The 13,190-nt window shown below is 38.5% G+C and overlaps 1 protein-coding gene across 1 annotated transcript in view; it reads right to left on the minus strand.

The window, feature by feature from the left end:
* Nucleotides 1–13,190, minus strand: part of DDX10 (DEAD (Asp-Glu-Ala-Asp) box polypeptide 10) — a 194,268-nt gene that overhangs the window by 52,561 nt on the left and 128,517 nt on the right. Inside the window, exon 16 of the mRNA XM_009890920.1 lies at nt 3,000–3,056. Coding sequence (XP_009889222.1) covers nt 3,000–3,056 — 57 coding nt within the window. The remainder of the gene's footprint in view (nt 1–2,999; nt 3,057–13,190) is intronic.

Genomic DNA, 13,190 nt, shown 5'->3' on the forward strand with positions numbered 1-13,190 from the left:
ACCTCCCCCGCCATTGTTCCTGTGGCGCCAGAAGAAAAAGGAAGAGGCCCATCTCTCCTGTGATCTTTCCTTTTTGTTGGCATACAGACAAAAAAAAAAAAAAAAATTGCACTCATGCAAAGCATTAAAACTTTGAAATGAAAGAAAAAGACAGACAACTTAAAATGGAGATACTCCCACTCCTCCCCAAAACAATATGGGGATATAAAACTGAAGGAAAGCTGTTATTAAAAAGGGTAGGCCAAGAGTTAAAAAAATTACAGGGAGAGTAAATGAAAAACGTCAAGAAGCAAAGACTCCTGGCACAGGAAAGGCAGGATCATATATAGGACAGAGAAATCCTAAAACCAAGATTATCACAATCCAAGAATCTAAAATTAAATTAAGGCCAAGATTAAACCCCAAAAGTGTATGGCTTAAAAGGTGAAAATAAATAAACTATAAACCATAAAGTTTAAGTTCCAAATAAATTCCTTGTTTATTTTGGAAAAAAACAGCATACATTAAAAATAAGATGCCAGGCTCTGTCCAGTCAGCAACAGGGCACAACCAACAACAGGACAACAAGAACTGTACTACAGCAGAGATGCAAAAGTCATAATTGATAAATTATTACTTAATGTTTAGAACAGAAAAATAAATTGCCGTTTTGGTCATGTCGGACCCGGTTGCAGACTAGTGAAAGATAATAAGTAATACTCTGTAACCCAAGGAGTTTATAATGTGAGAGAGACGCCGTTAATAAAGCAAACAAGGGGGTAAAGCAGGTAGACCTGGAACAACAAATTATGACCACAGCTGCTTTGAAGTGACTGGCTGCTCGTAACTGTTGATCTAGCCCTTTTCTCCAGCTGCTAAACTGCATTAATACAGCTAAAAATACCTTTTCTGCCTTTTTGATTCTCCTTATTGCTTTCTCTTTTAAGAAAACGTTCTTAATTGCCAAAGGAGCTGCGTACAGCAGAGCAAGTGGGTCACAAGCCATATTCTGAAAGCACTAGTGAACACAAACATTTTTGAACGCCTGATTTAGGCAGTGTATCTTTTCTAAACTAGTTTCTGTGTTTTACTGTTGCCTTTTTTTTTTTTTCCTCCGAGTGTCTCCTAGGAGCTGCTTGAGTCATATCCTACATGGACCATGGAGAGCTTCAGCTACTGTGGCTTCATTTCTAACATCCTGGGGAGCAGGGAGTGTTCTTAATTAATTCCTCAGACACCCAGCAGACAGAAGCTGCCACCTTTATCTACCGTCTACTGCTCCCTTCCACTTCCAGGCATGAACGGCCCAGCTCCAAGCTGGCAGCCTTTCCCAGCAGAAGCATTTTCCCTGAAATGAGCACCACTGAAAATGACAGGACTCGACTGCACTCAGTTCTGGCAAAAATAGCCTCTAAACAAGGGAAAAAGCCCAACAGTTTTCATCGAGGAGACATGTCAGCTCCTGAGGCTTGCACCTTCTCACAGAGTGAGCTAAATGCTTCAGGAATAAAATTAAGTCAAAGTAATAGCAGGTTTGCACAGTCGGTACTCTCACAGAAAGCCTATGCCAATCTCACACTAGACCAGGACTAGTAAATCAGCTTTCCAAGTGCAAGTGTTGCACAGAAGAGAGGCAGAGGTGCATCAAACTGTGCCTTTATCTTACGCAGTTTTGGGAGTGAGGCTTTACATTTAACCCATAGTGTACTCATGGACATGGACACACAGCACATGCACAGATCATTTCTCCGTGAAGATCAACTTCCTTCATTTTCCAGCAGGACAGAGAGATTAATTTCCTTGGCAAAGAATAGGATAGGAGAAGTACATCAGCAAGCAGATCCTTCTGAAAGGAATGGGTTTATTTCTCCAGCTGCTGAATAACATCACATTGGGGTTTTTTTTTATTCCTTAAGAAGCGGCAAAATTAACAAGCAGCATTTATGAATGTGATATAGCCTGATCTGATCGATGTTTTCTCCCTATATTAAGATGTTTGTTAATCATTCATTGCATAATTTCCCTAAAATGCTTGCTCAATACATTAAAAAGTATGCATCTCTATACATTCAATTACATGCAGAAAATTTCTATTGCTTGATTGGGGAGTCATGATGCCAACAGCTCTCATAGCTTGCCATCTCTGAAGACAGAATCACACTTAATACTTAGTATAACTAGGCTTTTCATCTTAAACTGTAATTACTTTCCACTTCAGAACTACAGAATGAAGCATCTTCCTATACTTAAGCCTCCCAGTGCACAGCCAGCTTGCAAAAATCAGACAAAGAACATTATCGATTTTCTCAAGGGAGTAAGATATTTGCTAACTGCCAAGAACAAACCGTAACTATTCATGTGTAGCATAAGGAGATGCAGAGTGAGAAATTACACACTCTGTCCATATTCTAGAAAATCATTACAGCTGAATGATATCTCAGTTTATCACAAACCAAGCAATATGAAAAACAACACCATCCTCTAGGAAATTAGCAACGTACATATAAAGAAAATGATAGCAGAGGTTTTATTTGTGGGTCTAACAAGGGGAAGGAATAAACGTCAATGTAAATACTTGCTGTCGAAAGAAAAGGTTCAGCAGAAACAGGTTTAAATGAGATTTGACAAAAAAAGAATATCTTACTGCCTGCAAGTTATAAACATGACCAAGTATTCAGGAAAAAAAAACCAATGGCATCAGCACTGTAGCTAAAATTGCAACTCACTTGACATACAGAATAAAGAGGCTGCAATTCCAAAAGGTTTCCATACTTTTTACATATTTATACACACACACACATTCATGCTTCTCAGTATCCTTCCACAGCAAGTCATTATAACCACATTAGAGCAAGGGAGTAAGAAAAGGCGAGCATAGGAGTAAGAAAAGGCAAGCAAACAGAAAACATCTTAAAGAGCCATTAATCACAATATTGCTTATTAAAGAAAAGAATAACGTAATTAAAAAGCAGTTTCAAACCCACTATCAGTAGATTGATCAAAACAACAAAAATCCTTACCTGTGCGTTCTTATTCCTGGCTTCTCTCCGTGCTGCTTTTTCTTTTAGCCTTTTCTCCTAAAACAAACAAGATGCACAGTTTTAAAGCAAAGTCCTGGGGTGTTTTTTTCTTTTAATATTTTAAGATTAAAGTTGAGCCACCTATGCTCTATTCGTGGTATTCACCCTACATGTTACTGATAAAAAAGGATAAATAAAATTATCTGCTTGGAATATTACTCATTCTTGTAGTTTTATTTCCATTAAGAGCAAGAAGAATTATTCAAATTTACATTTTATCTTCACCAAGACTTGTTACTTTTAAAGGAATGATGCAGCTAGGTATTTTGACAAAGTCAGTATTTGTCTCTAAAACAAGGTAGTTAAAATGGCACCAAGAAATGCAACTTTTCTTATTTCTCAGTGGCTCGATATGAAATCCAATCCATTTAACAAACTAAAATGATAATTTTCCTAACTTCAGAATTGCTAAAGCAACTGGGGAGTGAAAGCTAAAATGTGTTCTTCCTAGCTCTCATATCTCCATTATTAACAAACAATCTACGATAGCATTCGCTTAGTAATGGCATCGATTCAGAAAACCGTAACATTAAGTTCCTTCCACCAAAAGGATTCTGCTATGGGAAAATAAGCAAAATGCAATGATAGAATTCATTCAAAGCTGCCTGCCAGATTTCTAAGCATACAAAAGTAGCCACGATATTTAATTCAAATGACATGGCAGGTTTAGATTAAACATTAGGAAGAAGTTTTTCACTTTGAGGGTTGTAAGGCACTGGAACAGGTTGCCCAGAGAGGTTGTTGAGGCCCCATCCCTGGAGGTGTTCAAGGCCAGGCTGGACGTGGCCTTGGGCAACCTGGTCTAGTGGGAGGTGTCCCTGCCCATGGCAGGGAGGTTGGAACTCAATGATCTTCAAGGTCCTTTCCAACCTAAACCATTCTATGATTCTATGATCCTTTAAATTACCTATTTCATGAGGTAAGGACAGAAATTCAGGTGAGGGCATATGTCCCTTAGAAAAGCAGACTACTCCCTCTTTTTCTTTTGTTTTAGTGATACTGATGACATTGGCATCGAAACTTTTTTATGGTAGCATAAAAATGTTTCTGAAATACAACACTCAGTTTTTTTGAGCAATATAGGCCATTCCTGTGTCAGCACATTTAGAACCAAGTCCACATAAAAGAGGACATTACTTCAACATCAGTCCAGGGGCAACACCTCAGCACAGGGAAGGCTGAAGACCAGTCATATTTCAGCTCACTCATGGAGGTAACAAGAAAGCTACAGCTCCAGCAGCCCTGATGCCATATCATTACAGTGATGCTACCAAAGCATATTGGTAGGTATCACACAAAGCTGCTTGGAAAAGCAGGGTGTTTGAGTGCAGACATGGGAAAAGGAGAATATAGCCACCAAGATTTTAAAAATTGGTTTCTGAATTCAGTTTCTTTTGAGCCATTTATCTGGTATGTGGCATTTTCTATTCTCCGAATTGCCCAAACCACAGAAGTGTTAGCTTACTTTCAAACTGTCCTTCTGAGCAAGTCAACCTCTTCTCTCCAAATCAAAACTAAACAGAGTTCACACACACACACCCCTATCCCTCCAAAAAGACAGGGACAAAACTGCATGAGGTTTGTGTCTCTGCTTTATCCAGTTCTCCAACGCTGTGTGCAAAGCTAGCTGGTACTAACATCTCAATACACTTAGAGCTGCATGCCAGGGCATTCAACACATCCTATGAAACAAAACAAAAATCCCTCCACTGCAGACAGTTCTTACTATTTCAGGTTTGTTAAAGTCAGAAAAAGCAATAATAAATAATAATTACATTTAAGGCCACACGGGCATCAAATGGGGCAAAAGAAGCCACTGGGACTAAGCACTGTCTGGTACAGACACGGGCATTCTGCTCTCCAACAAGCTAGAAATAAGCAACGTGACCTCTTGGTCATAACATGCTCATCCATGTTATGATTCCTTCTCTTCCAAGTAAAATTTGTATTCATTTCTGATCATTTTTCCTTCCGCTTTTCATGATTTTAAGCTTTCTACTTTCACCCACTCTGTTTTTAAATGGTTTAGTTGTGCAGTCTTTGCCCTTTGGGGTCACTGTTGGGGTTCTCTCATTTTTCTGCCAAACCTGAAATCCTTTTCAAACTTTACTGCTGAAAACGTGAAAGAGAACAGAGCTACAAACACACCAGATTTACAAAGCAGTATAAATCAGCTTTTAAATTGGACAGTCCAGAAAATTTTAGGTAGAAAAAGTCTATGGTATATGAAAAGACAGTTTCTTAACTGCAGCCATAGGCTTAAGCCTATATATATATATAGCAGCAGTCGAAGTTCCTGCCCAAGGGATTTACAACAGAGCACTGAAAGACAGATGTGAAAGTGGGAGACTGACATAATGCCATAGCATAATATATGTACGTCTCTAAAGAACAGTAAAAACACAAAAAGATTCTAAAGTTAATAGGTGCAGAGACTGAAATCGGGAGTACAAAAGAAAAACAAGACAGAGCAGCAATCAACAGGAGATGCTGTCAAGAATTTTTTTCGTTTGTTTGTTTGGTTTTTGTTTAAGGGAGAGAGAGGGGATTTGGTTCCAGGTCAATGAAAGCAGATTTTGCACAGGGTGCACCTACATTGGCACTGAATTGGAGTTAGAAGTGCATTTCAGAAGCCAATGTCCTAATCAGGCTCGCTTCTGCTGTGTTTCACACTACAAGGCCTTCATGAACACAGCTAATACGCTCCAACCAGTCCACTACCCTTTTATATGAGTGCATAAAACCCAGAAATTACCTACGTTGCCTTAGGTTACAAAGAAATGCTACAGCACAGCCAGAAACACAGATCTCCAAAGACTCAGATGAATATTTTAACTACGATGTCATTCATTCTCACATTGCTGCTGCAAGGAAGTAATATGGGCCCATGCAGAACACACGTGGACAAGGTACCGTAAGACAGCAGTAAAAAGTAATAAAATGAGGCAAAGTTGAACCATTCAAACAGTTCAATATGATTTACGTCACGTGAAAGATTCTGCTCATCTATGGATAAGTCTGTAAATACCTGTACCTACTAAGCTGTGCAAAATTAGTTTTCGCACATGGGAAAAGATACCAGAAGAGTCTAGACTTTCTTGGAATACCTAAAGTGTAACATGGTAAGAAGCCAGGTCTTATCAGTGTTCTATCAGGCTATAAATCATTACCTGTAAAAATAGCACATAATTTAGAGACTAAATATGCAATTTACAGGGCAGGAAACCAAAAGATTACGTTTCAAGCTATGAATACTTAATTATACATATTACTGGCTAACAGTGTTACAGAATAACTTCATAACACAGCAACATGAGGCTGCTGGATAAAGCTCTAAAACATCACAATCTGATTAAAGACTCTTTTTATACAATGATGAAGTCAAGCATCTGTATTTTCTTTTGCATTTATATTGAATAGCTCTCCTTTGCACCCATATAGCACCTTCTTCACAGCTGAAAGATCTGGTGATGTCCTTTCCAGGCTATCAATGCTGAGGATAAGAAAGAAGTTTAACCAAAAATCAGTGCAATAATTTGACGTAGCTTAACTTCTAAGAAAGTGTTTCTAGTTCTTTTAGACCAAATCCAAGCAATCTCAAGGATGGTTAGTAACCTCAGTAATCACAGGGATGAAAGTTTTCAGTCACCATCATGTAACATGGCTAAATCATTTGGCTTTCAATGAAACAAAGAACAGTTATGATTATTGAACCCTTCTACCCTTCCTGCACTAGAACCAACAACAGAACCAGCTCTGCCTAACAAGGAGCCAAAACTATGACTAAAGCTCCTTCTAACATATGGAAAAGCTACTTGCTGTTCTTAACTCTGAAGTTAAGTCGGCCACTGGCTTCTTTTCACACTCCTATTTCCTCTTTCTTTCACTGCTGGGTTTTAAAACAAAACCTCATACCCCTTGTACTTCTCCCTCAAGACTCCAACTCACTTATTAAAAAGAAATATTCTAACATTTACATTCTATATTCTCAAGTTGAGGCCAAAAAAAAAAAAAAAAAATATAGCATGGAAGCTCTCTCTAGTTGGTGAGGTTAGGAATATGTGAAAGATTCACATATACACAGTTTAAAAGCCAAGTTTTTAGTTATAAAAAAAGAAAATCCAGCCATTTTGAAAGCTGGATGTTCTTCTCTCCCCTCACCCCTGGAAATCCCCTCTTCCTTTGACTCCCTTCTTTCTACAGTTGATTAAGAGTTCATTTTACTTTGTTGAGACAGTTAACTGTGATACTAAAAAGATAAAGGGTTTATTGCCATGTATTATTAACAGCTTTGTTTCATACAGTCATTTTTCTTTCAGCTTTTTAATTTGTAAACAGTTTGTACAATAAAACTCCTTTCTTTCTCTTGAAGAATTTGTACATAGGTCATAACCACTCAGATTTACATTAAATAAATTCCTTTAGTTGGTGACATACTGCAGTTTTACCAGCCTAAAATTTCACTGACCTCTTCTATTTGCTTACCTAAAGGCAAGAAATAGTTTCACTCAATACAACTAATGTATCTTACGGTACTTTTAGCCCTTAGGCCATTAAAAAAGCCTATGGCAATCCCGTTTCCTGTAAAAATCTCACGTTCATCTGAGTCATCTGAAGTCTTTTTATTTAAATGCTCAAGAACTCCCACAGGTTTTGATCAAAGATTTTAATGCTGCGTTTTTAATAATTGATCCTTTACATACCGATGCTGTAATTTGGAGCGCTAAACCTATTGTATTTAACAGCTGAGATAATGGTCTACCACACAACAGTTCTTAGAGGTGGCCAAGGTCTGGAACAAATCACACTGTTGCCTGGAAAAATCTGGCTGTTATCTGCAAATACATACTTGATATCATTTCTTGGTATTTTACTATCTCTTGTTATTTTAGGGGGACATAGTTAGCAACAGCTGTGCTGCAGAAAATATACACAGCTGTTCAAAAATTCATAGCAACTCTTACATATTCGTATCGTCATATTCAAGAGCTGGTTTCCACCCAAATTTTAAAGCACAAATATGCCCTGAAAAGTGACTTAATAATTGGCACTGTGGTATCCCACATTTGCCTTCTCTCAGATTTCACACCGAGTTTGTGCTGCTTACATGAAAAATATGTTTTTATTATTCTTTTTAACTGTTCAGCTTGTAAACAACTTGGTATCTGAAAATCCAGCTCTAATAAATATGGCGCCAGGCCATAAAGCATAATTACTAACTTCTAGCTACACAATCAGCCAGCCCAGAATCAGATTGTGCCCTCTTCCATGGTGGTTTTGCTCTGCACAGGTGGATAGAAGAAAAACTAGAATTAATGAGAACTATTTACTAATTACTTAAATATAAACAGAATGGGGGAGGACTGAATACACTCTGAGTAAGAAAATGCTGGTTTAGCAGTCACTTTTTGGCCATTGCTACACTTTATATTGCTATGTAGTTTAATATTTTTCCTGTCATAGAGATCAGCAAATCATCTACATGCAAGCAACGCTCCAACCACCAAAACAAACCAACAATCCCAACTGGAAGATAAAATTGAATCAACTTACTAGTATTTCTTTAAATATTATTAAAAAAAAAAAAAAAGTGGAAATTAAGTACAAAATTGGTTACTATTAACTAAACAAATCTTAATACCTTCAGGAGAAAAAAGCAAGAGCTTTTTGATTATTTTGTGTTTGTTTTGTGGGTTTATCTCTTAACATTTGGTTTTAGAAATTTATTAAATAACCTCTTCAAGCAACAAACTATATAAACATAACAGTAAGCCTCATCTGTAGAGCTGATATTAGAGGTGATGTTTACTTCATAGGTTGGGAAACTGAAACACATCAGTCTAGTATGACCTATTTAAGACAACATAGGAAAAGCATGGCATCAAAAGCATGTGAAAGACAGCACAGTGACAATCTTAAACATTGAACAAGCACTGGAAAAAGTCTTAGAGGTAGTTAAAAAAAACCCAAACATTCTCATAAAGAAGGAAACACACTAGCAGAAACTGGCCCTTGTTAGAACAAAACCAACCCAGGAAAACAGTTGACAAAACTGAAAATTATTCCTTTCTCATTTAACATCTGAACACCCTGAACATGGTTTTAAGGATAGAAGATTTTTTTTAAAGTTGGTAAGTAAGCCATCCGGTTTAAACATATAGATGTTTAATATATATAGTCACAAATACGATTTGGGATGTTCATCAACCAAGGGGGAAAGGGACACAATGTAGGACACATGTATACATACAGTTTGTTTCTGACAAACAGCCTTTCAATAAGAAAGAGGTGTTAAATCACAGTAATTAAAATACAGAGGCATTCCAGTAACCATCTTTTTTGTGTGCAAATGGCATCTGAGTCAGATTATGAACCTACAGAAATCACAGGGATTCTTTCAAATGAATTTACAGACCCTTCCATCCCACCCTGTATATACATACACAAACATACACAGAGGCAAAGGTAAAGGTAACCCTAATTCAACTCAAAATACGCTTTCAACATAATTATATCAGGAATTAAATTAGTTAACAGTGTTTAAAAGTAACATTCACAACAGCAAACTAAAATCTTAATAGCAAAGTCAGTAGGAGTTGCACTGCAAAACACACTAGTGTTTTCTAGAGAAAAGTAGAAGAAAAAGGCCAATGAAGATGCACATCATCTGATTCTGTTACTGCTTTCAGTTTTTAAGGGATGATACCATTTAAGAGTGGGAATTCATAATCTAGACAGGTCACAGACTCGAGCTGCCTTACTGCAGCCGCTCTTAAGGAAACACTCCCATACACCAGATCTGAGAGAAGGCAGAAACCCCTGCAGCTGTCTGCGCCGGCTCATGCAGGGACGCAGCAGGACCTGAGTCCGCAGCAAGAGAAGAGTGCAGCTCTCGTCAGAAGCTGCCAGGTCGCCTCAAAGACCCATGAGAGGTAGAGGTCAGCATTTGAGGCAGTTGTGCCATGACATCCCTCGGCAGAACAAGCAGCCTGGCGTGGAAGCTCCCTTACAGCACTAAGGCTGCAACTCCACCTTAGCTGACGTTAACTCAAGCCTGCGCTGCTTCAGCCTCCACCCACAGCTGCATTTTTGGATTAGGGTGTACACAAACAACCTACTCGCTGTTATTTCTTATTTTCACATCTTTTTATTTTTCACATCAATGAAATGAGGCCAAGAACTCTGATTTTGCTGGAAAACTCTTAGAAAACATTCAAGAGCACTTGAAGCTTTAAGTGAAGCCCATCCAGCTGTTGAAGTGAAAGAAAAGCAAACATTGAGCAAGCCCTTGCCTCTGCCAGCAGCACAGCAAGGCCGGATGGATCTGCTAAAACTGAAAAGGGATGCCTGTCAACCCACTTGTCAGTGTCCCTTCCCGTTATCTTAATAGCTCTGCCCCTGGAACGTAACAGCGGCATTGCCTGCACACAATAGCTATGAAAGGGCTCAGATAGGCTTTCTAACAAAGTAATACTCGCTTGATTTATTTTACACATCTCTCCATCTCTAATACTTTTCTTCTCTGCCATTCAGCTAAATGCTCCTCTGAGCAGCAACCTCTTCCCTTTATATTTTGCTCCTACGCTGGCACACTCTTTACGTGAGAGAATTTTATCATCCTCACCCAGCACCACATTAAACCAACTGCACAATTACACTGAAATCTGACAAATTTCACCTCAAAGTGAAGGACTATTCAAGTGCTTTACTTAATAAAGAGCATAATACTGCACTGAGATTTTTTTTCCCTTCAGATTATTTCCTTTGAAATATGATGCAATCTCTCTTCAGAATTAATGTATTGATTTTGAACTACAAATACTGTTTTTCATGGGTGCATTTAACTTCCAGCACACTGAATGGTTTGCGTTGTATAATATCTATTTTTATTTTTATAAATTGAATATATATTCTTTTTAATCATGAGCAAAAATTTTGTAAAATAAAGAAAATCCTGGGGGGGGGGAGTCTTTTCTGTTTCTTGAACTGTTACACACAGTATTCAATGATCTAGTACAATATGCTACAAGTACTTCTAGAATTATTTTACAGAACTATAAACTAAACATGTTTAAATCATAACTACTCTGTAATCAACAGAAAACATTCGCAAAAGCAGGACTGGGAGTGTGACAGAGCCTAGAGCTCCAGTTGGAAGGGGGCTGCCAAAGGAAGAGGCAAGGGGCAGGGCGTTCTCCCCCAAGAGCTGTCCCACCTGGGCCATGGCTCAGCCAACCATGGGGTTGCCCAGCCACAGCATGGAGTTGCCCAGCCATGGCATAGGGTGAGGACTGCGCTGGGGGCCAGAGGTAGAGGAGAGACAAAGGCTACAGCATTACAGCACAAAGTAAACCTCAAGGAATGCAGTGTGGCACAAGATACATAAAGGAAAAATAATCCGCTATAAATATCAGCTGACATCTTAACTGATTTGGTCACACCATTCTTCTCCTACTAGTTAAAATTACCTGCATTACTGCTCTTAAAAATAAACTCACAGTTGATTCTAATTGTTGGCCAACTGGAGGTTGCAAAGGAAAAGAATTCTTCCATGATACGTAAATTTCTGTGTCTGTTTTTCAAATTCCTACATCAAGTGCATCTTTCGTTGGATCAATTCAATTCATACAGATTTTAAGCCATCATGAGGTGACCATAGTTCTCCAAGTACTCTCTCCAAGTATGCTAGATATCCTGTATAGCTGTATAGTACCTTTTCTTTCCCTAAATTTCCCTAAATGCCCCCAGAAATCTTCATGCTTTTTAAGCATCAGCCCCAAAACTCAGTACTGAGGCTGGTATATCACCCTTAGTATAACTCCATTTTTCTTCCTTAGAGAGAGCATCCTTTCCAGATTCTAAAGAACTGTATGTGAATTAATACAAAATTAATAAAGTTACAGTCTCTCTCCTACTGTCCCCCCTATATACTGATGCAAAAATTATTAGAAAATACTCCTTTTGAACTCCATGTTTTAATCTACCTGGATGGTCTCTCTAGGGATACCTTGAATGTAATAATGTGGTTTGCAAGGATATCCTGTTAACAGTGAGACAAAAACGAGAAGGAGAAAAAAGTAATATACTGAACACCAAATACAGTAACCCTAATGAGCAGTAAGGCAGAGAGTAACAAGAGACCTGAACTCCAAAGTCGCTGATAGATGAACACTAAAGGAACCACACAAGCACAACCTTGAGAAGGTTCACACAGAACTTTGTAACTGATAAGAACAAGAGAAGCAAGGTTATCTATATTTATCAGTCCCATGGGAAAGTGCAAACTCATTACGGTACATTTGAAAGGTACTGTGAGACTGCAGAAAGACCAGCATTTGGGAAAACCCAAGGTGAAGGACGGTGACTGTGTAAGGACCCTATGGTGTGGGTATTGGACATATTTAGGGCCCATGCTATTATTTAAGAGATTGGTGAATGTGAGTGTGCTTGTGAATCAAGGGAATGAGGGTGTTCATAGTTCTGCTAGCAAACGTCAACCCTGATCAGCCAACAAGAAGGAATAAGCTTGTGCCGCCTGTGCTGTTCGTGTTTATGTGAGTGCTGCCTACATTCGTCTTTTCTGCCTCTCTTGTCTCTGTGGCTACCCACGTGTGTATTGTGTGCACATCTGCACCATACACGTGCAGCCTTGCTAGGGCTGCGTCTGAAACCTGGAACAGTGGCAGCCTCCATCTAACAGACCTGCCGAAGAAACCTCCTGGGTTGAAATCTAAGGGATTTGGCTTCCCTTACCAGTCTGCAATCTTCCATTTTCAAGAATGAATTTTAATCAAAAAGTTATTGAATAAATTCACTGGGGTAAGTATACTCTTCCCGAAACGGCAAGTTTTTTATTTTATAAAAGTTTTTCATAAAGCCTGGTATGAAGAATTTCCTCTTTTAGCCCTGGAAAGAGTTAATTAGGTAATAATATTTGGGTACGCTCCTCATTAAAACTATCCACTCTCTCATTAACCAACATGTTTAGGGAACAGGAAACAAACCAAACAGAGGTACTCTGTTTCAATACAGTTTCTAAAATAGTTCTGTTTTCTTCTGACTTAAGAACAGTATGAGCAAAACTAAGAGACCACATAACTTTGGACTTCAGGTGGTACAAAATCAGCACCA

This window comes from Charadrius vociferus, unplaced genomic scaffold, assembly GCF_000708025.1.
Source record: "Charadrius vociferus isolate BGI_N301 unplaced genomic scaffold, ASM70802v2 scaffold118, whole genome shotgun sequence".
In the NCBI taxonomy this organism is placed as follows: domain Eukaryota; kingdom Metazoa; phylum Chordata; class Aves; order Charadriiformes; family Charadriidae; genus Charadrius; species Charadrius vociferus.